We start from the raw sequence: 23,594 nt of genomic DNA, 5'->3' as shown, positions 1-23,594 counted from the left end.
TTGATCTGAGCCTGTGGCAAAGAAAGAGAGGCTGTTAGAAAAGAAATGCGCTATTGTGTGTTACAATGGTACAAAATGGTAAATGAAATGTCTGCTACCTTGGAGATGCTGGGAACGATCACAGCTGCTCATCTTTAGCCAATCTCACTGGTGCTCTTGCCATATACAGTATTGTAAGATTAATCCTTGGTTACCCAGTGCTTACAGCCAGCTGGAGCAGCATTCTGATACCTACATCTGCAATTTTTGGTCCAGATGTTGGCAAAACGATGTCCTTCCTGCCCCCTTAAAAATCAGAGATAACACAAAGTTTCGCAAACAAACACCAACATGACCAAATGGCAAGGGGAGACTGATTTTTCCCAAGGCCCACACTCCCGCTCCAAAGTTGGCAGCATGCAGACACAGATGGGAGCCTTTACAAATAATATGGATACAGTTCCAGATGCCCTTACCAAAAGGAAAGTCTCCAAGCCAGAAAATCAAAGTAAATGCGTTTATCTTTTAATTTTAATCTAATGGTTGATGAACTGGAAAGCATGGAATAAATATCTGATATGTGGAGAAAGCTGGAGATACATGTCATCACCGATCTCTGCAGTCAAAACAACTGTACATAAGCATGGAATATGATGGAGAGAAGAATCAAACATCTTGAGCAAGACACACATGTCTCAAGGACATGCTTTATGAACCTGGCTGACTTGCATTTAACAAATCCTATCCATCAAGTATTAAATATGAAATGGGATATTTAGTATATTTTTAGTGCTTGAAACTAATCCTGCAGAAAGATCCAACAGGCATGCACCATAATACAGAATATGGTAATTTAAAATATGACCAGAGATGTATGATCAGAGGAGATGTGCTCTGAATTGCAGCTCAAAAGGAGGAGGACTTAATAAGAGAGTGATATAAATTGTTGGTAATTCTCAATTTGAGTCTAGCAGCAAAATGGAGAGAAAAGAACATAATGTTATAAAAATGTATTTGTGATTGATGGATGTGTTCTTTCCAGCACAACTCCAAGTGATTTATCCAAATGAAATCTTTCTATTCAGGGATGTGACCTGTGGATCAAAGAGGAATAGAAAGTACGGTGTTATTTGAAAAGTTTCAGAGAAGGACTGTTTATAACTGAGAGTCTTTTAAACTCTCAGTTACAATTTCTGTTGATTATAAATACAACCTACAGAGTAAAGCCAATAAACTCTGTCTTGTTTGTTTTTATTTCAGGAAAGTGTGAATAACTTGTTCTTCCTGGGCTTTGTATCACCCATACTGCTAACACAGGAACAACATGTATGATTTCTATAGGCAGCATCCAAATAACTTTACAGTGAATCTTGTTGTTTTCATTCCAAAGTTCAGTTTTAATTATTGTTAACTAACTGAATGCATGCTCAGCCCCCTCGTTATTAAAATCATTTGCCCCTTGCAAATGACGTATGGATGTTCAGTATTCAAGAGCTCAGATCCTTAAAGATGTTGGTTGAATTGAAATTAAGCCATTGAAGTCAATAGGAATTGCAGATGCGTAGCACTTTGCAGGAGATGTCACAAGTTATTTATAGTACAGTCATGCCTATTTTCTGCTGCTTCTCCTGTGTGTACTCAGGCCACAAAAGAGTAACATGGACATGGTAAAGCTGTGCAGAATGATTGATTCAGTACTAGCAAATGCTGTTTAAATGGCCCAAGGGTGTAACCCATACCAGAAAATACAGGGCAAGGATGGTGTGATCATTATAGCCTGTTACCTTAAATTACAAGGTAGAGTGAATAATCTGTGCTCTGTATGCTAGCTGTTAATTGTAAGAATATATAAGTGTGTGACTTACTTTACTTCAGCCTTTAAGGGTTGAGCCTTGTGGTTCAATATAACCTACTATTTGCAGATTCCTTTGGGAGTCTCCTGGATGAAAGGTGTTGTTATACATGCACCATCTTAATAATAAGAGGACAACAATTATCTATAGAAAATAACACTGTGATAGTCATGATGGCTCCCTGCAAATAAAGAGAACCTGCAATTATCATGGGAATAAATCTTTAACATGTAAATGTAGAATGTCAATGATTTATTAAAATTTGAACAATGAAAACATTCCTCTTTTAAACTCTTAAAGCAGCGATTTCATTATTGACACATCATGCCTTGGAGCAAAATTATGCACTGGAATGTGGAAATGCTGGGTCCCTGACCAACCTGTAAATTAATTTTAAAGTCCTATTTTCTGCAGGCAAAACTGCTCCAAATTCTAGTCGAAAAAATATTACTAATCTTTATTAAAGCATGGGCATTACTTGGGATGTGTGAAGAGCCTTTGTTTAATTTTCATGACTGTTGCCACCACTCTGTTGCTTTTCTTGGAGCATAAGATAAAGTCAATATAGACCATCACGTTCTGATAAATGTTATGCTGTGCTATTTGGAATTGTTTAATGCATGTTTATAGAAGCATGAGATCTGAAGCTGACTATGTAGTTTCATGTTTGCTCTCTCACTATTTTATCTCTGATCCTGCTATCATTGAGTCAACACCGAACCTCCCATAAGGCAGGATCAAGCCTTTAGATAAAACATACAGCAAAAGAAGCTTTCATAAGGAAAGGCCTCAATTCAAAGGCTATTAAATCAATGGACATTGTCTCATTGATATCAACAGGCCTCATGGATCAGGCCTCAAACAAGAGGTTACAGTAGAAGCACTTCTGAATTCTGTTTTGATCTTATGTCTTACAGATTAATAGAGAATCTGATTCTGGGATTTTTGATTGGATCACAAACCATTACAGCATTGTTTTATTTTACCAAACTCTTAGCTCCCTAGTTGGGTAATTAAGAGCCGCAAAGCTGCTGTCCACGTGGACTGGTGCTGAAATTTCTCGTCCACCTGCCAGAGCGTCTCCAGCTAAACCCAGAGACATGGCAACGAATGGAACAAAAGTTGCAGATGGACAAATCTCCACTGAACTTAGTGATGCTTCAATCACCAATGACAAGCCTAAAACCTTGGTAGTGAAAGTACAGAAGAAGAAAACAGATATTCCAGACCGAGACACCTGGAAAGGAAGATTTGACTTTCTTATGTCATGTGTGGGTTATGCCATTGGCTTGGGGAATGTGTGGCGATTTCCATACCTTTGTGGCAAGAACGGCGGAGGTACACATTTTATTTTATGCTTGTAGCCTGCAGTATATATTTAGACTAGACCTCCCCACAACATGTTTATTTTAACATTAAAGTGTAAGTTGCTGCTAATCTTTTTTCCACCTATAAAAATAAGAAAATTAATTGTTTGCTTGGTGTGGCGGGGAGGGTGCCATCAAGGAATTGGTTATAGCTCTTTGATTCTCAGGGTGGATTTCACTGCTGTGGGGCCTGTGGAGGTTAGAGCAGCCTGGGGGCTGGCAACTTTAATTAGCCTTAGCTGGAGCACATTGCAGTGCCACTCCTCACCCACTACACCTGGGATGAATTTGTGGGGCGATGGCGTGAGGGCTGGCTACACCAGCTGTGAGCTTCCCTATGGCAGGGTAATTCTCATCCAGCCAGATCCAGCTACTTTCCTTCCCCTTTGTGCCACCTGAACTATTTTAAAAGCAAGAATTCCAAATGATATTAGGTGAAGTCCTTTTCTCCTTGACTTTCTACCTCTTAGGGCTAATAGTTGTTCAGAAAGTCATTCATGCATGTTAGCTATTTTGAATAATCAAAATAAAAATGATACCATGAAAAAATCTGTTGTATAATAGGTATGGAAGTATTGGACTCTTCATAAAAATGTAGATTTAAGATATTTTTTCCCTGTAATGGACCACTTGCTGTATTCCTTTTAGGAGCATTCCTGATTCCATATTTCCTTACTTTAATTTTTGCTGGAGTTCCACTATTTCTTTTGGAATGTTCCCTTGGTCAGTTCACATCTATAGGAGGCCTTGGAGTCTGGAAGCTTGCTCCAATGTTTAAAGGTACAATATGAGATTTGTATTAACATCTACTGTTCTGATACTTCTAGGTCACAGAAACTGTTCAATGCACTTACAGAGCAGATAATGTTCCTTCATTTTTACTTTGCTCATTTTTTTAAAAGAAACATCTGATTTTTTGAACTGGGGCTGAAACTTTCAAAGTCATCTAAAGGATTTAGACACTCAGATTCCATTAAAATTAATAGAAGTTGGGCATCCAAATGTCTTGAGTAGTTCTGAAAATCTCAGAATAAATGTTTTACTTAGTCTTATAAATTTATATTTCTGATAGAATATAGAATAGTAAAGATTGTTTTGAATAGTTCTATGTTGAGGAGGTATAAAATATAATGGTTTCAGTTCATAGCAGTGTCAGACAATCTCCTTTTATCCTGGTTCATATGGGTTTTCAGCCCCTGTTTTTTATTAATATTATTATTTGTATTACAATAATGCCTAGAGGTCCCAATAGAATAACTTTAAGTTTGAACCTCAGAGCAAAACTTAGTCCATACTTCTTAGTTTTTCCTGGTTTGAGATGCCAACAATGAGAAACCGTGAGTTTTGTTTTGGTTGTAAATGAAACCACAGCACCCAGAGCTAGGACTTTGGGTTAGTAGTGAAACCTGAAATGAAACAAGTTTCAAATATGTATTCAAAAGTTAGTTCTGCTCCACACTACAGTACACATTTTAGCTTTCCTGCATTGCCATCTGTGTGTGTGACTTTCCCCGTTGAATGCAGACCATACTAAACTTACTTCCACCTTGTCCCCCTCTTGTCTGGATTACTGCAATAGAACTACACCTGGAAAGCATCTTGGAAAACTCAGGCAATGCAGGTTACAGCTTACATAATGGTGTTTCCCACAGATAACACATTACATCTGTGCTCTACAGTGTACACAAGATCTTCTCCAAGCACAATTCAAAGTACTGACTTTGGTTGACAAAGTCTTTTATGGTTTGGGTCCCATGTACCTCTGAGATCAGCTTGAATACCATACAGTCCCTCAAGGGGTTCCCGTGGGAAGCTGAGGGTGGGGCATTCTCAGTGGATAGCCCACAACTCTGCTCCCTGTCTTTGGTCCAACACAGCCTGAGTTTGCTGGCTGCTGGGGGATAATTATTCTATGTCCACAGGCATTTTCTGAGGGACCAGGGTTGAGGTGTGGTGACTTACTTGAGGAAGCAACATGGTAGAGTGTGGGTTTGTGGGTTGGGAGCTTTTCATATGTATTGAAACATAGTACTGCACATAAAACTAGGCCCCAGTTTTCAAAAGTACCCACTCATTTTGGGGTGCCAACTAGAGACATCTAGGAGATGCTTGTTTTTGTTATTTTCAGAAGTGCTAAGCACCACAACTCCAGTGGAAGTCAATAGAAGCTACAAGGGTTTATCATGTCACAAAATCAGGGATCAGGGATCTCAATTTGGGTACCCAAAACATGAATCACCTAAAATTAGTGTCCACTTGTTATAATGTTACCTCTAGAGTTTCAACTGGATGCATTATCAATAAATCAATACGATGTAATTGTTCTGTATATGATGTTTCCCCTTCCAACTGTCACCATTTATATTAGTGCTGATGTTAAAAACATTGCTAAGAATAGTAGAAAAATGTCTAATATTCACTTTGTTTTGTTTTGTTTTCCTGCAGGCGTGGGGTTAGCAGCTGCTGTCCTGTCCTTTTGGCTAAATATTTACTACATTGTGATTATTTCTTGGGCCATATATTACCTATATAATTCATTTACTAGTGTAAGTGTGTGTGTACTTTTGTTTTAATGGAAGAAGCAAAAACTTGTTGCTGATAGCTGCTTAATCCAATCCACCTCCTTGTAAACATCATTGTAGATTTAAAAAATATTTTTTTGAGAACTAAATTGAACGGAACCTCTTATATTTAAGTAGAGAAAGTTTAAAAAATATAAACAAAGTACACAAAAACTCCCTTTTTCCCAAGAAAATTTTAGAATGAAAAAAAAATGTATTCAGGGCTTTTCATTCAAAATATTACAAAATGAAACTCAGTGAAAATTTCATTTGGATTCAGTTTTTCTAAAAGCCAAAAATTACCAAAATGTGGGAATTTTAGATTTTTTCTCTCTATTTTCAATCATGATTGCATGGAATGAATGAGGTTTAAGGTCCCCTAGACACCCACCACTTTTTTTCTCTTCCTTTTTCTCCTTTTTTATTCTGTAACTTCTCTAATTTTGGAAGAGTTAGAGTGGCAATGTTGCAGTGTTTCATTTTTCCTTTTGCCACTCTGTAACTTTTCCAATGTTAACAAAGTTTTGAAAAGATACAGTGAAAAAAGTGATGGAGGAAAAAAAAACTTTGGACATTATTCACTTTGTTGCACTTAGTGGGAAAAATAAGGAAGACAGAAAAATGGGGGGAGAAGGAAATTTGAAATGTTTTTGGTTTTCAAAAACTGAAACAAAATAAATTTCAGTTTCAAAGAAGTTTTTGTTTCATTTCAAAATTTCCCCTTAAAAGACCAGAAGTGTTGTCAAAAGACCAAAAATGTTGTCAAAAGACATTTTAATGCAAAATACTGTGTTCAAAGAAACCCTATTTTTCATTAGAAAAATATTTCAGTTGAAAGATTTAAATGAGCTCTAAAGTTGAGTATTGTTTTTGTCAACAAGCAATATCACTAAAATAAAGGTCTATTATAACTGGATCTACAGTTGGCACATTGAAATTTTGGACTTATTAATTTCATATTTATTATTCATAATGTATTAAGCACCATTGCTGTACAACTGGACCCACTCATGCAGTTTTTATGAAGTTCTTACCCAGTCAAAACTCCTATTAAAATGAATGAGAGTTTTACCTCAGGACAACACACTTCTTGTAGAGCGCAGTCTAAATCAATCTTCATTCTCTTCCACTATACACTGAATTGAATTTCATGGAAATTTAAGTGGTATTCCACCCATACGTGTGATCTATAGATTGTAGGAGATGCCTTCCATTTAGTTCTCATCAGAGCAAGCGTAGGTAAAACAGATCTGATCTTGTGTTCCTTATTTACCAAGATGCTCCACTCTTCTCCCCCAAAGAGAAAGAAAGAAACAAACAACAATGTAGCACTTGGTGAGCACAGAACAAAAACTCCTCTTTAGAAACATTTTTCTCTATGCTGCCATGTTGTTATAAGATAGAGGCCCAGATTCTCTGGGCTGGCCAAGCTCTATTCGTCAGAAGACCGTGGACGGGGGAGGACAAAGATAGCTTTTCTGCATCTTTGGGGTTCCCCAATCCTGAGATCGGTTCAGTTCCCCTCAGTGCATTTTAGAGCAGCCTCAAGGCAGTTTGTAACTCCAGAGAGGTCTTTTGGAAGCCCTGGATTGCCAGAGTGCAGTGGCACTCCAACCATGCCCCACACCAATGCAGAAGCATGGTTCTGTATTATCGAGGAACCATCTACATAGGGGAAAACTTAAGGAGGTCAGTTAAGACAGCTGTATGACTAATTTGTGCCAATTAAGTGGCTGAAAGGGGCCATGGCAGAGTCAAGAATCTGGCTCAGTTTGTTGATGATGTTTTGTTGTTCAGTATTGTGCATGCCACAATGGAAATTCAGCTTCCATTAGTCTCTTTTGACTTGGCTTTTCTAAGGAAGCTTTACTTTGCTTCTCGTTATTTTCTATAGTTCGTATTTAAGAAACTTTTGTTTTCTATAAATTTAAAAAAATGGGTAGAAAAAACAATTTGGTAAAGCCACTTTCAAAACACATTAAATTGAAATGAATACATACTCCATCAGAACTTGCATCTTGTTTCTGGACAAGTGCCTGAGTTTGGGACTTAAGGTGATTTCATGATTCATAGATTTAAGGCCATAAGGGACAATTATGGTCATCTAGTCTGAGTTCCTGTATAACACAGGCCATAGAACGTCACTCAGTAATTTCTGCATCAGACTCATAATGTCTGTTTCAGCTATAACATATTTGTTAGTCTTGATTTAAAGATTGAAAGTGACAGAGAATCCACCATGTCCCTAAGTGAGTTGTTCCAATGGTCAGTTACCCTCACAGCTAAAAAAGAGTTGGGCCTTATTATTAGTCTGAATTTGTCTAGCTTCAGCTTCCAACCACTGGATCTTATTATGCTTTTCTCTGCTACATCTATCAGAAATGTCTTCCCTATGTAGATACTTGTAGACCATGATCAAGTTACCTCTTAACCTTCTCTTGGATAAACTGAATAAAATGAGGTTCTTGAGTGTCTCACTCTGAGTCATATTTTCCAGACTTTGAATAATTCTTGCAGCTCTTTGTTGAACCCTTTCCAGTTTTTCAATATTATTTTTGAAATGGGAACTTCAGAACTGGACACTATATTTCAGTAATGGCCTCACTAATGCTGTATACATAAGTAATACCATCTCTCTACTCCTACTTGAAATTCCTCCTCTTATGCATCCAGAGATTGTTTGCTCTCTTACCTACAGCATTGCACTGGAAACTGTTGTCCAATTGGCTATCTACCATTACCCCTAAGTTCTTTTCAGTGTCACTCCATGTCAAAATATTGTCTCCCAAACAAGTTCTTTGTTGCAAGATATATGACTGCATTTAGCTATATTAAAGTGCACATTGTTCAAACAAAAGTGTACTTGACCAAACAGTCCAGGACAGTATGTGTAACTGACCTGTCCTTATCATTATTTACCTCTCCACCATTTTTTGTGTTATCTGCAAATGTTACTAGAAATGATTTTATATTTTCTTCCAGATTATTGATAAAAGATATTGAATAGCACTGAGTCAAGAGCAGGTTCCTGTAGAATCCCACTAGAAACACCCCTTAGGAAAATTCCCCATTTATTTATACAGTAATTACTTTGAGATATATCAGCTAACCCAGGAGTTCTCAAACTGGGGGTCAGCACTCCTCAGGGGGTCTTGAGATTATTATATGGGGGGTCGCGAGCTGTCAGCCTCCACTCCCAAACCCTGCTTTGCCCCCAGCATTTATAATGGTGTTAAATATATAAAAAAGTGTTTAATGTATTGGGGGGGGGTCGCACTCAGAGGCTTGCTATGTGAAAGGGGTCACCAGTACAAAAGTTTGAGAACCACTGAGCTAACCAGTTATTGAGCCATTTAATTTGCACTATACTGATTTTGCATAGTGCTGATATTTTTATGGGACTAAGTCAAATGTTTCACAAAAGTCTAAGTCTATTAAGTTAATACAGCAGCCTTAATCAAGCAAAACTGTAATCTCAAAAAGGCATCAAATCTGTTGACTGTCCTTTATTTCTTTACTGCTTGCATCCCATATCAGTCTTTTTATGATCTTTCCCGGCATTTATATCAGGCCAACCAGCCTGTAATATCCTAGGTCATCCCATTAACTCTTCTAAAATATTGGTGCAACATGAAGTTTTTTCCAGTCCTCTGGAACTTTCCCAGTGTTCCAAGATTTATTAACAATTAATTTTAGTGATTCAGAGAGCCCCTCAGCCAATTCTTTTAATACTTATGGGTGTCCTGTTGATTTAAAAATGTTTGACTTTAACAGTTTCTGTTTAACATCCTTTCCATTTACTAATGGAATAGAAAGAATTTCCTTATCGCTGTAAGACAGTGGTTCTCAAACTTTTGTACTGGTGACCCCTTTCACATAGCAAGCCTCTGAGTGTGACCTCCTAATAAATTAAAAACACTTTTTTATATATTTAACACCATTATAAATGCTGGAGGCAAAGCAGGGTTTGGGGTGGAGGCTGACAGCTTGCTACCTCCCATGTAATAATCTCGCAACCCCCTGAGAGTTCCCGACCCCCAGTTTGAGAACCCCTGCTGTAAGATGTGAATACAGCATCCTGCTTCTTTACAAATACAGATCATAAATATTTATTGAAACGTCTTCTTTTTTCATTCATGATAGACAATTTTACCATCCTTATCTAATATTGAACAAATATAATATTGACCTCGATACCTGGGAAGCTACTAGAGCAATGTATAAAACATTCCATTTGCAAATAGTTGGAGGATGAAGGAGTGATCACTAGCAGCCAGCATGCATTTAATAACAAATCATGCCAAACCAGCTGGATTTTCTTCTTTGACAAGGTAACTGGTTTGGTGATAGGGGGAATGCAGTGGACATAATATACCTGGACTTTAGCAAGACTTTTGATACAGTCCCACATGACATTCTTATAAGTAAGCTGAAGAAATGGTGGTTCAGCAGAACTACCGTTAAGTGGATACATAATTGGTTATACAGCCACAAACAAAGAGTAACTATTAATGGAATGATGTCAGATTGGAGAGAGGTCTTAAGTGGGGTTCCACAGAGATCTGTTCTGGGTCCAGTGTTATTTAATATCTTTATTAATGACCTGGATATAGGAATAGAAAGCACACTGATCAAATTTGCAAATGGCACAAAGCTAGGGGAGGTTGCAAACATTTTGGGGTATAGAACTAAAGTTGAAAGGGATCTTGATAAATTGGAGAACTGGGCTATAAACAACAAAATGAAATTCAACAAAGGCAAATGTAAGGTGCTACACTTAGGGAAGATAAACCAAATGCACAAATACAGAATGTGGAATAACTGGCTTGGCAGCAGCACTGCTGAGAAGGATCTGGAAGTTGTGATGGATCACAACCTCAACATGAATCAACAATGCAATGCTGTTGTAAAAAAAATCAAATGCAATTTTGGGTTGCAGTAACAGAGGCATAGCATGCAAGTCATGGGCGGTGATAGTACCACTCTACTTGGCGCCAGTTAGGCCTCAGCTGGAGTACTGTGTTCAATTTTGGTCACCGCTGTATAAAAAGGACATAGAGAAACTGGAAAGGATCCAGAGGTGGGCAACAGTATGAGCAAAAGGATGGAATGCAGCCATATGAGCAAAGGCTGGAAGAACTGGGTATTGTTAGTTTGGAAAAGAGGAGATTAAGGGGGGCCACAATAGCAATCTTAAAATACTTGAAAGGCTGCCATTAGAAAGATGGAGAAAAATTGTTCTCTTTTGCCACAGAGGGCAGGACAAGAGGCAATGGGTTCAAATTATAGCATAGCGGATTTAGATTAAATCTCAGGAAAAACTTCCTAACTGTAAAACCAATAGAACAATGGAACAGACTGTCTAGGGAAGTCGTGGAAGTTCCTTCACTGGAGGTTTTCAAAAAGAGGCTGGATAGCCATCTGTCTTGGATGGTTTAGACACAACAAATCCTTCGTCTTGGCCACTATATGACCCTTAAAGTCCCTTCTAACCCTATGTTTCTATGAGATTATGATTCAATACCAATATTAGGATTTTGTTAGTTGATGATGCATTTAAAGAATTTCTTCCTATTTTCCTTAACCTTACTGGCCATAGATTTTTTGTCATTGATACCTTTCAGCTTTCTTAAACATTTTCTTAAAGCGTTCTTAAACAATTCCCAAGTATTATTCACACTTTTATTTTTTCCTCCCACTCAATTATGCTCAAGATTGCTTTCAGATCTGGGAAATTGGCCCTCTTAAAGAACCAAGTTTCTTTGTTTGTGACTATATTCTATTTGCACATAACATTTTCTGGATTTTGCATAACATGTTCTTCATGAAACAAAGTTGTTGGTAGTCTGATATATGTTAGGAGTGTAGGATTGGGGTCTAAATTGGAGTATTTTGACTTTCAATTCCCATGAAGTCTCTGATAAACTCACTTTGTGTGCTGTAACTTGTGCAATAGTCTGCAACAATATATAAAATCACTGGCTTCCAAAAGTATGACTATCAACAGGGTTTATATTTTATTGACATCAGCGTTGTCCAAAATTACTTGCACAGATATTCAGTCATTAGATTCTGGTTTTTATCAAAACATTCATTCTTAAAGTAAGGAACACTGTTGTATAAAATGCCACTGGAAAATAGCAATTGTAGTTCAAGTTCCTGTAAACATCTCTCCTCCTCAGTCTGAGAGGAAAACTGAAACCTTTGGATATGGTGTGCTCAATAATAGTCACATTTCATTACCTTTAATGTAACAAGGACTCTTGAGCTCCTCTCCAGAGCAGCCATAGCTTAAAGAACTGTCAATACACTCTCACATTTTGAGAGGCATAGCTGATTCTGAAACATTTTTGCCTGATATGGTGAAGAAAGGAGGAAACATTTTCACATTTGATTCATATGATAGAGAAGAAGTTAAATAACTTTTATGGCAGACATTCCCCCAGGGATATACGTGCAGTGCAGAACTCAACCTACATTAGCTTTCGAATCAGCTGTCATTCCTAGTAAGAGAATATACCTGAGGTAATGTTTACTTGTAAAACATTTTTAGTAGCTTGACTCATATTTTTTCTTTTTAAATAGACTCTTCCTTGGAGACAATGTGGAAATGCATGGAACACAGAGCGCTGTTTCTCCAATTACAGTATAGTAAATACCACCAACATGACAAGTGCTGTGGTCGAATTTTGGGAGTAAGCTGAGCAGAATCTCTCTATACATCATTTGTGTGCATATACATAGTTCAGCTTGTTGTTATACATATACATACTCACTTCAGAATAAGCAGTTGTCCAATGCGCCATTCTTTTTGCTGATTCTAGACGCAACATGCACCAAATGACAGATGGACTGGAAAAGCCAGGGCAAATCCGATGGCCATTAGCGATTACACTGGCAATTGCCTGGATTCTAGTGTATTTTTGCATCTGGAAGGGGGTAGGCTGGACAGGAAAGGTAAGATTTAGAACTGTTGTAAGTGCTCTTAAACTAAAACTATGTCTATTTTGCTCAACCAAGTATTTTTAAAATTCGTAAGGCAAGATGTACTAGTGACAGCCATCTTTCTGGAAAATGCCTCTGAGATATTGAATGCTGCCCTACTACAAAGTTTAAAATCTTCCATTTTTTTTGCCCTGGATTTCTTTGTAAAGCATTTTGTAACAGTGTTTGAAGGGTTTTGATAATTACTCAAAAATTACTTGATAATTACTAAAAATGAGAGCGAGAGAGAGACCTGATTGGTGAGGGAATATCTTTTGAGGCATCAACCTCTGTTGGTGGAAGGGGCAAGCTTTCAAGCTTCACAGAGCATTTCCCCAGGTCTGGAGAAAGCAATTATAGTCTCCAAGCTAAATGCAAGATGGGACAACTAGTTCAGCATAAGAGGTTCACACATGTTATAGAACTCCACTTAAAATGAAGTGGGCAATTGCCCATTCATCTCCTGGAACCAACACAGCTACAACAGCACTGCAAACAATGACTAAAAATGTCCATACAAAAATAATGAAAAGCTTCACGAAAAATGGGTCAATTTAAAATCATGTAAAATGGATGCAGATGTGATGTACACCTCCCTGCACCACAGTTGGTGAATCTGGCCCAATATGTTTAGTAATGTACCTGTACCTGTCACATGTACTTTGCACAAAATCCTGTGTGTAAGAAGAAATTCACAACTTCATACTTTGGATCAACAAGTAAGTCCTTGCTTAATGAAGCAGCTCTGTGTGTGGCGGGTGTTGGGGAAGAGGTTATAGTTTAAGGACTTAATTCTTAGCTACCCTAAGGTTTGAGGCCCCTTTACCTTGCCAGGGCAGGTTAAAACAGCCTTCGAATAAATGAGAATCAGGCCAAAAAAAATTGAAACATGCAACAGTTTGGATATTATCATTCAGGGTCTTCTGTGACCATCAATACTTATAAATCCCATTCTAGACAATTAAGTCTTTATGTTAAACCATAACTCTGCCACTAGGACATATGCTTTCCAATACTCCTGTATTCTCATTACTATATACCTATATTGTGAATATCCGCTGGTGATAGTAATATAATTGCAGTGTATTTACCAAAAACAACATTCACTGTACATTAACTACATGCATTTGAAATGTAGCTACAGTATAATTCTAAGGCCTGGCCTTTATGCAGCTGCACACTAGGTTGGAAAGGGTACAAAGATCCTTTCCCCCTTGCACAGCCCTTGCTGGGGCCAGACAAAATTGCTGTCGTGCTGCAGGGAAGGTAAGGACTACTCCCTCCCTACTTCCCTGGGGATGGCCTGGGACTGGGAACAGCATTTAGAATAGACCCTTGGGCTTCACTGTGTTTTTATGTTGTGCCCACTACCCCTTTTGTGATTAAAAAACACCTCTCCAAATTAGCAAGTCTTGGGAAGAAGTGCCATGGAGGTATGTGCTGCTGTAGCTCATTGTCTGTAGCAGCAGATGCAGTCTACTGCTGGGTTGGGGTTCAGGATTCTACACCATCAATTCCCACATAGGACATTGGCCTTTGTGCAGGGGACCAGGATTTGGCACACCAACAAGATATAAAACACGATCATTCAGCAGCAAAATACAGATAACTGAAAGGAGCTAATTTAGTGACTGTTGAGTGCACGTCTGCTCCCTTGGATCTTGGAGTCATCGTGGATAGTTCTCTGAAAACGTCCACACAGTGTGCAGAGGCAGTCAAAAAAGCAAACAGGATGTTAGGAATCATTAAAAAGGGGATAGAGAATAAGACGGAAAATATATTATTGCCCTTATATAAATCGATGGTACGCCCACATCTTGAATACTGCATACAGATGTGGTCTCCTCATCTCAAAAAAGATATACTGGCACTAGAAGAGGTTCAGAGAAGGACAATTAAAATGATTAGAGGTTTGGAACGGATCCCATATGAGGAGAGATTAAAGAGGCTAGGACTTTTCAGCTTGGAAAGGAGGAGACTAAGGGAGGATATGCTAAAGGTATATAAAATCATGAGTGATGTGGAGAAAGTAGATAAGGAAAAGTTATTTACTTATTCCCATAATACAAGAACTAGGGGCCACCAAATGAAATTAATGGGCAGCAGGTTTAAAACAAATAAAAGGAAGTTCTTCTTCACACAGCGCACAGTCAACTTGGTTTAAAACAAATAAAAGGAAGTTCTTCTTCACACAGCGCACAGTCAACTTGTGGAACTCCTTGCCTGAGAAGGTTGTGAAGGCTAGGGCTATAACAGTGTTTAAAAGAGAACTGGATAAATTCATGGCTGTTAGCCAGGATGGGTAAGGAATGGTGTCCCTAGCCTCTGTTTGTCAGAGGGTGGAGATGGATGGCAGGAGAGAGATCACTTATGCTCCCTTCATATATAGACTGAAGATGACATTCAGATGATTTACCACTTATCTGAAGAGAGAACTAGGGCTATGTCTACACTACTGCAGTAAGTTAACCTAAGTTATGCAACTCCAGCTACGTTTTTCAAGTAGCTTAGGTCGACTTACTGCGGTGTCTACACAGCACTGGGTCGACAGGAGACACTCTCTCATTGACTTACCTTACTCTTCTTGTTCAGGGTGGAATACCGGGGTTGACCAGAGAGAGCTCTGCCATCAATTTAGAGGGTCTTCACTAGACCCCGCTAAATCAACCCCGGGTGCATCAATCATTGGAGCATACAGCGATAGTGTAGACATAACCATAGTGTAGCTGTCAGATTCAGACTCCACTCTAGTGATGTTACCATACGGCACTGAAGTGAATTTCGCACATAAATTTTGATGTGACCAATTGAAAGCCTTCTTCTCACTCTCCACTTTCAGGTTAAGCTGATAGTTGGACTTAGCCTGTTCAAAAGAAATGGCTGCCATCCAGAATTCCCCTTCTCCTCCTCCTTTCATACTTTCCCAGGAGGCAGCCAATCCATTTTTGTGGCCTGACTTCACAACAACCTATCCCAGGGCTTTTGGAAGTCAGATGATGTCAAGAACCAATGCAGGGCAATTCTGTCACCAACAAATGTCTTCCACTTCTCCCCTCTCCCTGATGTAGGAGCAGATCTCTGCTATCAGGGATAGAGCTCATGGGATGGGAAGAACAGAGCCATATGGTGCTCTCCTCCAGGCTGAGCTCTGCATGGCAACACTGGTGCTCACACTGCCAGTAATGAGGACAAGAGCAGTGTGAACCAGTGCCTCAGGGGCAACCCTGACCTCTCCCCAGCCTCTGGCCCTAAGAGCAGGTGGCAGAGCAGTTGGAGGGGGGTGTTATTTACATTTGGTGAGTAGAGGATTCTGGACCTGGTATGTGGGAATAAAGAGCAGTATACCATCACTTCCCCACCAAATTTGACCCTTGCCCAGCATTCCGGATTGAAAAACAAATCTGGGTTCCTATCACTGTATTCTTGTGAAGCAAGTAGCTAAAGCTATTGAAAGTTAATGTAAAGAGCCCATTCTAACTCCATGCTTACAATTCCTTGTTTCTTTCTATTAGGTGGTATATTTCTCTGCTACTTATCCATACGTCATGCTGGTTATCCTGTTCTTCCGTGGAGTGACACTGCCTGGGGCAAAGGAAGGCATTTTATTCTATATCACTCCTAACTTCAGTAAGCTTTCTGATTCTGAGGTAAACATTTAATTCTTGTAAACCAAAGTTCCATGCTAATTGCTCACCATTAACAAAGTATCTAAGCAGCCATCAAAGTGTACATCTACGCATAGTAAAAAAAATTTGCTTTCTGCAATTAGGTCTGGCTTGATGCTGCCACGCAGATTTTTTTCTCTTATGGTTTGGGTCTTGGTTCACTGATTGCTCTTGGAAGTTACAACCCTTTCCACAACAATGTTTACAGGTAAACGTATTGTTATATGTATTATAGTAGGACTTAGTCATCCCTACTTTGATCAGGGCTGCACTGTGCTGGGGGCTGTACAAATATGTAGCAAGAAACATTTCTGGATCCTAAGATCAAAGAATCTAAATAGAAAAGACCAAAGTAGTAGTATCCCCATTTTACTAATAGTGAATTGAAGCCCAGAGAAATTATGTGACTTGTCCAAGGTCACAGAGAAAGTATGTCAAAGAATTGAATCCAGAAGTGCTGAGTCCCCAGTCAAGTGCCTTAACCATAAGACCATCATCCTTCCTCTCAATGAGGATAATAGAAAGTATTGGAAGGTAATCAGTATTGCTTTATTTATTAGTCTAATGCACCTTTTTCTTTGTTTCAGGGATTCCATCATAGTGTGCTGCATAAATTCATGCACAAGTATGTTTGCTGGCTTTGTCATCTTCTCCATTGTTGGATTCATGGCTAATGTCACAAAGAGGTCTCTTGCAGATGTTGCAGCATCAGGTAGGCAACCTATTTCTTTAAGCAATTCAGTGGTATCCATTAGTCTGTTTACAGCAATATATATTTTATCCAATAATTCCATTTAATTATTTGTTCACACTTAAGATAGTCCAAGAAAGGTTTTAGGGCTTGCTGGAGCACAAGCCTCCCATGCTGCTTTGCAGTTAAGATAAAGATGTCTAATGAAGAATGGAATTTCATTGTGTAGTAACCCTTAACCTATTTTGAAATGTATTTTTACAATATAGTAACTCCAAGATTTGTAATGGATTACAATATCCAGTAAAGGGCATATGAAAGGACTAACTAGCAGGTGTTGAGACAGGTGGAAAGTTGCAGTGAAACAGGGAACTTTGGAAACACCTGTTGAGTTTTTGCTTAGTTTGATTTCAATGAACTAAAAATAAAAGTGAAGGTTAGTTGAAATGTCCATGTTTCCACCTGGTTTGGAGCTAAACCATGAATCATCCCAGGTTCACTCAGAAAACTTGTGATATTGGTGCCCCTATGACTGATGACAGCCCAAGCTTACATGTGTATTTTAGATCAGGGTGGTCTTTTGAAGGATTTATTTAAAAAACTATATGTCTGAAGATCCAAGCATTTAAGGCTAAAGATGAATACTCAGATTGTGCATCTAAAAATCTATCCAAGGATTTTTTAGATATGTGATTTTATAATCTTCAGTAACACACTAATTAAATATTTTTAAAACAAATTTTAAACTAAGGTCCTGTAGACTAACATGTTCTGAGTAAAGTAAATATTACAGTAATGCACAACAGTTTTTGTCAGTAAATTCAGAAACTGACAGTATATACCTGGAGGTTGGCAAATGTCTGTTAAATGGCTTCATTACCACTTGAATGGCCCTTTAACAGTTTCAATATTGTGCTAATAGGTCTGGCAGGCTTTTTCACTTTTAAGTACTATATCCCCTCTGGAAGAAGACTCACCAAGCTGCAGCAGCCAGCTGTGTTGGGAGCCTGCAGGAAGGGTCAGAACAGAGATAGGAACTAGTGTGAGGGTGGACACTAAGACCCAGGGGTACCCCAAATTTTTGGGTGCCCTACGCAGCCAGAACAGCCCTGGCCAGAATAATAAACAATGAAGGGTAACAAGGACATAATTACCCCCAAGAAATTATGAGGAAGAAAGACCATCAGCAGACTGGACACATGCTGTGAGAAACTACAGGGAAGTTCTTCCACAGCTTTTGTTAATTATATGCCTCTCTGTGCATGTGCTGTCTTACTAACTGTTTGATTAATACATCCAATCAAAGCTGACTTATCCCAAGTCAGTTGTTGTTGAACAAATCTGAACTTGAGGGAATGTTACTTATTGAACTTGTAATTGCAATTAAAAATGCTATTGATCATTGGTTCTTGATTAATTTGTTACTGATTGATTATCAACATATTTAATATTTCCCCTATTAGGCCCTTCAGCTCCTTGTTAACTCAGTTGCACCTTATACACACATACACATACAGAGAGAGAGATGAATATGAATTGTTTCAAGTCTCTCAAGGCAGTCCAGTATAGGCAATGCCAGCTCTACCATTTTCCCCACCCCAATCAAAAAAAAAAAAAGCCCAAACTGCCAAAGGAAAAAAAAAAAAGCCGCCCGGACTGTGCCGTCCCAAGAATGAACGGAATGCCGCCCCTTAGCATGTGCCGCTTCCTCCGCTGGTGCCTGGAGCCGACCCTGAGTATAGGACCCTAAAGCAGTTAACACTGAACGGGATGACTGCCTAACTGAGTCACGTATTAGTAAACCCAGCTCTTAGGGCACCTACTAGGGATCCAGCTTGTGCTAAGGAGAATGGATGACAGGGACTGCTACTTACAGGAGACAATATTAACAAATGGGGACACGTTCAGCCAGTCAGGTGCTTAACTGGGTGTTAAACAGGTGTGAAAATCTGCACACCAGCCCTTTGCTGTGATGGTTCCCAAAGTAGAATAAATACAGATGAAATGCAGCGACAATCTGTTCTGTTTGTCTATTTTTACTCATTCATTCATTATTTCATTGTCCGACTTTCCAATATGGTCATTACTTTTTCCTTACTGACTTATTTTCTAGTGACATGACCCTGTGCCTCTCCAAGTCAATGGCAAAACTTCTGTTAGCAATGGGAGCAGGATTGGGCCCCTTATCAGGACAATTGTTTTATTAGGACAATAAGTTGGGTCTCCTGGTTAGCAGGAATCTGCTGTATTTTGCTTGAAATTCACTGACTTGACCTCAAGTGAAAAAGCTTAGCTTACTAGAGCTGATGGATGCCATGCCAGATATCCATACAGATACACAGCAACTGTAACCTCATGGAGGAACATGCTGATAACTATAAGTCACTGGCTGTGGAACAGCAGAGTAGTGTGTCTTACCATGTTATTATGAATAACCCAATTATAAAATACCTTCTGGTCTTCTTATGAATAGAACTTGAATCGCAAGAATGTTAACTGTCTTAAGCAGAATATAGGCACAGAGGAATTAGCCAGAAACCTGTAAGGACATGTAAAGTTCCCATTTGATGGCTGTGAAAGTCAATGGTGTGAGAAATAACCTTCTTGAGTTGTGCATTTGATTTCTATGTGACTGCATAAAGATTTCCAGTGGCATCTGTGAACAGTTGCCAACAATTCCAAACCTGGGTGCCAAATGTTAGGCTTCTAAATGCATTCTGAGGCACCTGAGGCTCAGATCCACAAAGGTCCTTAGGCACTTAAGTCCCCATTTTAGGTTCTACTGTGGTCCACAAAAGTCCTGCTAGGCTGCCACCGAACACTGTTGGTACCTAAACTCACTTGGGGCCTATGTGTTTGAAGTAAAACTTCCCTCCTGCCTTTGGGCAACTGCATTGCTGCCTCACTCTAGGCATCCAGTCACCTGTCTCAAGTCTAAGTCCCAGAGCAATCCACAGAGCAGGGGAAAACAGGCATTTGTTTGCCTAGCTCATGTGCAGGGCCTGATCCGATACTCACACTCAGTCACCGGCTACTGGATCGGATCCCATTCAAATTCAGGCCAGAGGTGGTGGTGGCCAAACCCTGCTTATAACTGTTAGCCCAGTGGTTAGATCACTGTCTTGGGATGTGGGAGACTCAGGTTTAATTCCCCCCGCTGTCTGAGGAGGCGAGAGGATTTGAACAGGGGTCTTTTTCTCAGGTGCTAAGAGGGGCTCTGCCCATTGTGCTAAGGGGGGCTCCCTCAATCTCTCCTGTTGAAGCTGTTCCACTGTGGATAAATACTTAAATTTTCCTTGGGCCAGAGAGAGAGTGAGCATCACTCTGAAGCCTGGAGAGGGAACTGAACCTTGGTCTCCCACATCTCAGGTGAGTCCTATTAATACTACGCTAAAGGTTCTAGGGTGGGCAGCAGCATCACCATCACCAACAATTCTTGGCAAGATCTCGTGGGCTCTTCCTTACAATGTGAGATGAGCAGAAAGGAAACAGAAACAGCAAGAATGTTTTCAGTGTGGGTCATTCTCTCTTTACAGTTTTGTTCTTACATTTTTAAAATACCAGACAAATATCAGAATGACCCACAATTACAGAATAGTTATGAGAGCAATACAGTTATGGGGAAATTATTAAATGACCTTCCTGAATTTTAAAAAACCCACTTTCGACCCAGTTTACAAAAAAGCACTCCATGTTAAATAAAACACAGTTAATGTGCTAAGAGATCATGAATGGGCTAGTAATGTTTATTTTGTGTCATAATTATGTTTGGTTTTTTTCCCCAAAATACTACTTTACCCAATGATGTTTGGACAGTGGAGAGAGAGTTAAGACAGAAGTGGACTAGTTCAGAGAGTTGTGTTGGTTTCTAATCTTGAAGCAAACTCTTCTAATGTTGATATAGGACTTAATACATGGTACTTGTTTTGGATTTTATTTGTCAATATTTTTTTCTTCCACATATTCAGAGCTTCACATCTCCTTGATTCTGAAAAAGAAATATGCAGTATCATGAAACTATGATATGGCTGTCTTTGGACTTCAATTTTAATCAATATTATCAGCAGCTGCTCTTGTAAAAAGCCTTTCTGTAGAATCAGAGAGCACATGACTCTCTGCTCTGTATAGTGCTGTAATGCTACTTCTCTCAGCGATGTTGGTATAATAAAATATGCAAATAGTAATGAAAAATACCAGCCAGATGGCATTCCCTAGATTTCACAAACAGGAGATAGGCTACATAAATTGGGAAAGGCATCTTATGACATTTGCTATGGCTCTGGCTTTTGGAATATTATGTATATTTCATTTGACAATTACACTACAGATGCTGTGCAATAGCCAGATCTGGTTTGGCAGTTCCATGTTCCTGCTGGGATTTGATTTTGGAAGCAGACTCTGTTTTGCTTATCAGCTCATGAAGCAACACTGGAAAAAATGTGGTTCATATCCTGCTTTTTATATATATAATCAGAGTGTGATTTGGATTAAGCTGTGAATAACGTTTGCTCCCTTTTGTTAGGTGTAGGGCATCATTATTATTAGACAGGAACTACGGTCCACATGTGGATTTCATACATGGTATATTATATGCACATTAGTTCAAGGGTGTTTGGAGCTGGGATTTTTGGTCTGATCCAGAGATAGGAACTAACCCCTAAATTTGGATGCAGATCCTAGTTCAGAATCCACAACCCAAAATTATGGAGCAATGCAGATCTGCTATATTGGGTTGGGACCACCTCTAATATTCTTTTTAAACACGTAGGCTTGATAATACATGACATCTTTTCTGACGAGATTGCAAGCTGCAATCTGAAATATTTGGTCTTTGAGTCTTGATGTATTTATTCCTGACACCATTTTCTCTAAATGCTCCAATTTCATTTTGTAAAAAGTAGTATGAAGCAAGAGAGTTTTAAAGACACTACCATCACAACCTCTACTCTGTTTCATTGGTGCATATGAACACAGCAAAAGCAAGGCCATATTTCTCTTTCTGGGATTTTTGCCACGTGGGAGGCATTCCAATCATATTTAATAATGCTGATCAGCAAAGATCAAAGTATATGCAATGAGGATATTGGAAGGTAAGCATCTTGGAAGATGATAACATTCAGATATCTAATGTTGTTTGCTGCTTTGCTGTTCCAAAAGCTACAATATGTCCCTGCCAGTTATCACAGATGTACTTATTTTCTGTGAAAACTGAATAAAGATTATATTAAATTTACAGTTAATAACTAGGATATCCACTTTAGGAAGAGGCACTCCAATTTTATTTCTATGATTACTTTAGACTATTATGAGTTTCTCCATCAGCCTACCAACAGCTAGTTCCCAGTGTGCTAGGACAACAAAAACACACTCTTTCCTTTTTTAATAAGAGTCATTTCCCCCTTCACCTTCCACCCCTTGAGCTTCATAGTAAAAAGACCATGAATACTGAGACCAGTGCTGTTCTATGTATTCATAAATGATCTGGACAAAGGAGTGAACAGTGACGTGGCAAAATTTGCGGTTGACACAAAATGACTCAAAATAGTTAAGTCCAAAGCTGAAAGCAAAATATTACAGAAGGATCTTCCTAAACAAGGTGACTGGGCAACAAAATGGCAGCTGAAATTCAATGCTGAAAAGTGCAAAGTAATGCACATTGGAAACAATAATCACAACTACACATACAAAATGGTGGGATCTAAATTAGCTGTTACCACTCAAGAAGGAGATCTTTGAGTCATCGTGGATAGTTCCCTGAATACATCTGCTCAATGTGCAGCAGCAGTCAAAAAAGCGAACAGAATGTTAGGAACCATTAGGAAAGGAATAGATAATAAAACAGAAAATATCATAATGCTACTATATAAATCCACGGTATGCCCACACTTTGAATACAGTGTGCAGTTCTGGTTGCCTTATCTCAAAAAAGATATATTCGAATTGGAAAAGGTACAGAGAAGGGCAAAGAAAATAAGAAGGGGCATGGAACACCTTCCAAACGAAGAGAGTTTAAAAAGACTGCGACCATTCATCTTAGAAAAGCGACATTTAAGGGGGGACATGGTAGAGGTTGATAAAATCATGAATAGTTTGGAGAAAGTGAATAGGAAAATGCTACTTACCCCTTCATATAACACAAGAACTAGTCATCACCAGATGAAATTAATAGGCAGAAGGTTTAAAACTAACAAAAGGAAGTAGTGCGAAGTCATCCTGTGAAACTCGTTGCCAGGGGATGTTGTGAACTGAGTTCAAACAATAATTAGATAAATTCATGGAGGATAGGTCCATCAGTGGCTATTATCCAGATGGCCAGGAATGCAACTTCATGCTCCAGGTGTCCTTAAACCTCCAACTGCCAGAAGCTGGTGCTGGACGACGGGATGGATCATTCAAAATTGCCCTGTTCTGTTCATTCACTCTGAAGCATCTGGCCCTGACCACTGTCAGAAGATACTTCTTATGTTAGAGTAATGTATATTGCAATAGAAATC

At 38.9% G+C, this 23,594-nt stretch overlaps 1 protein-coding gene across 5 annotated transcripts in view; it reads left to right on the top strand.

The window, feature by feature from the left end:
• SLC6A1 (solute carrier family 6 member 1) overlaps nt 1-23,594 on the top strand; it is a 130,473-nt gene that overhangs the window by 89,240 nt on the left and 17,639 nt on the right. For 3 of the 5 annotated variants that reach the window (XM_008165351.4, XM_008165355.4, XM_008165346.4), the window contains 8 exons: nt 2,750-3,170; nt 3,848-3,979; nt 5,645-5,745; nt 12,346-12,455; nt 12,585-12,717; nt 16,257-16,391; nt 16,514-16,617; nt 16,997-17,121. In XM_008165351.4, coding sequence (XP_008163573.1) covers nt 2,933-3,170; nt 3,848-3,979; nt 5,645-5,745; nt 12,346-12,455; nt 12,585-12,717; nt 16,257-16,391; nt 16,514-16,617; nt 16,997-17,121 — 1,078 coding nt within the window. In that variant the 5' untranslated portion in view covers nt 2,750-2,932. The remainder of the gene's footprint in view (nt 1-2,749; nt 3,171-3,847; nt 3,980-5,644; nt 5,746-12,345; nt 12,456-12,584; nt 12,718-16,256; nt 16,392-16,513; nt 16,618-16,996; nt 17,122-23,594) is intronic. The other 2 variants (XM_005279908.4, XM_065551216.1) reach the window with 1 other exon arrangement.

Source organism: Chrysemys picta, chromosome 7 (genome assembly GCF_011386835.1).
Source record: "Chrysemys picta bellii isolate R12L10 chromosome 7, ASM1138683v2, whole genome shotgun sequence".
Lineage (NCBI taxonomy): Eukaryota > Metazoa > Chordata > Testudines > Emydidae > Chrysemys > Chrysemys picta.
The sequence above is the reverse complement of the archived record's forward strand: the minus strand, read 5'-3'. Positions and strand labels throughout refer to the sequence as shown.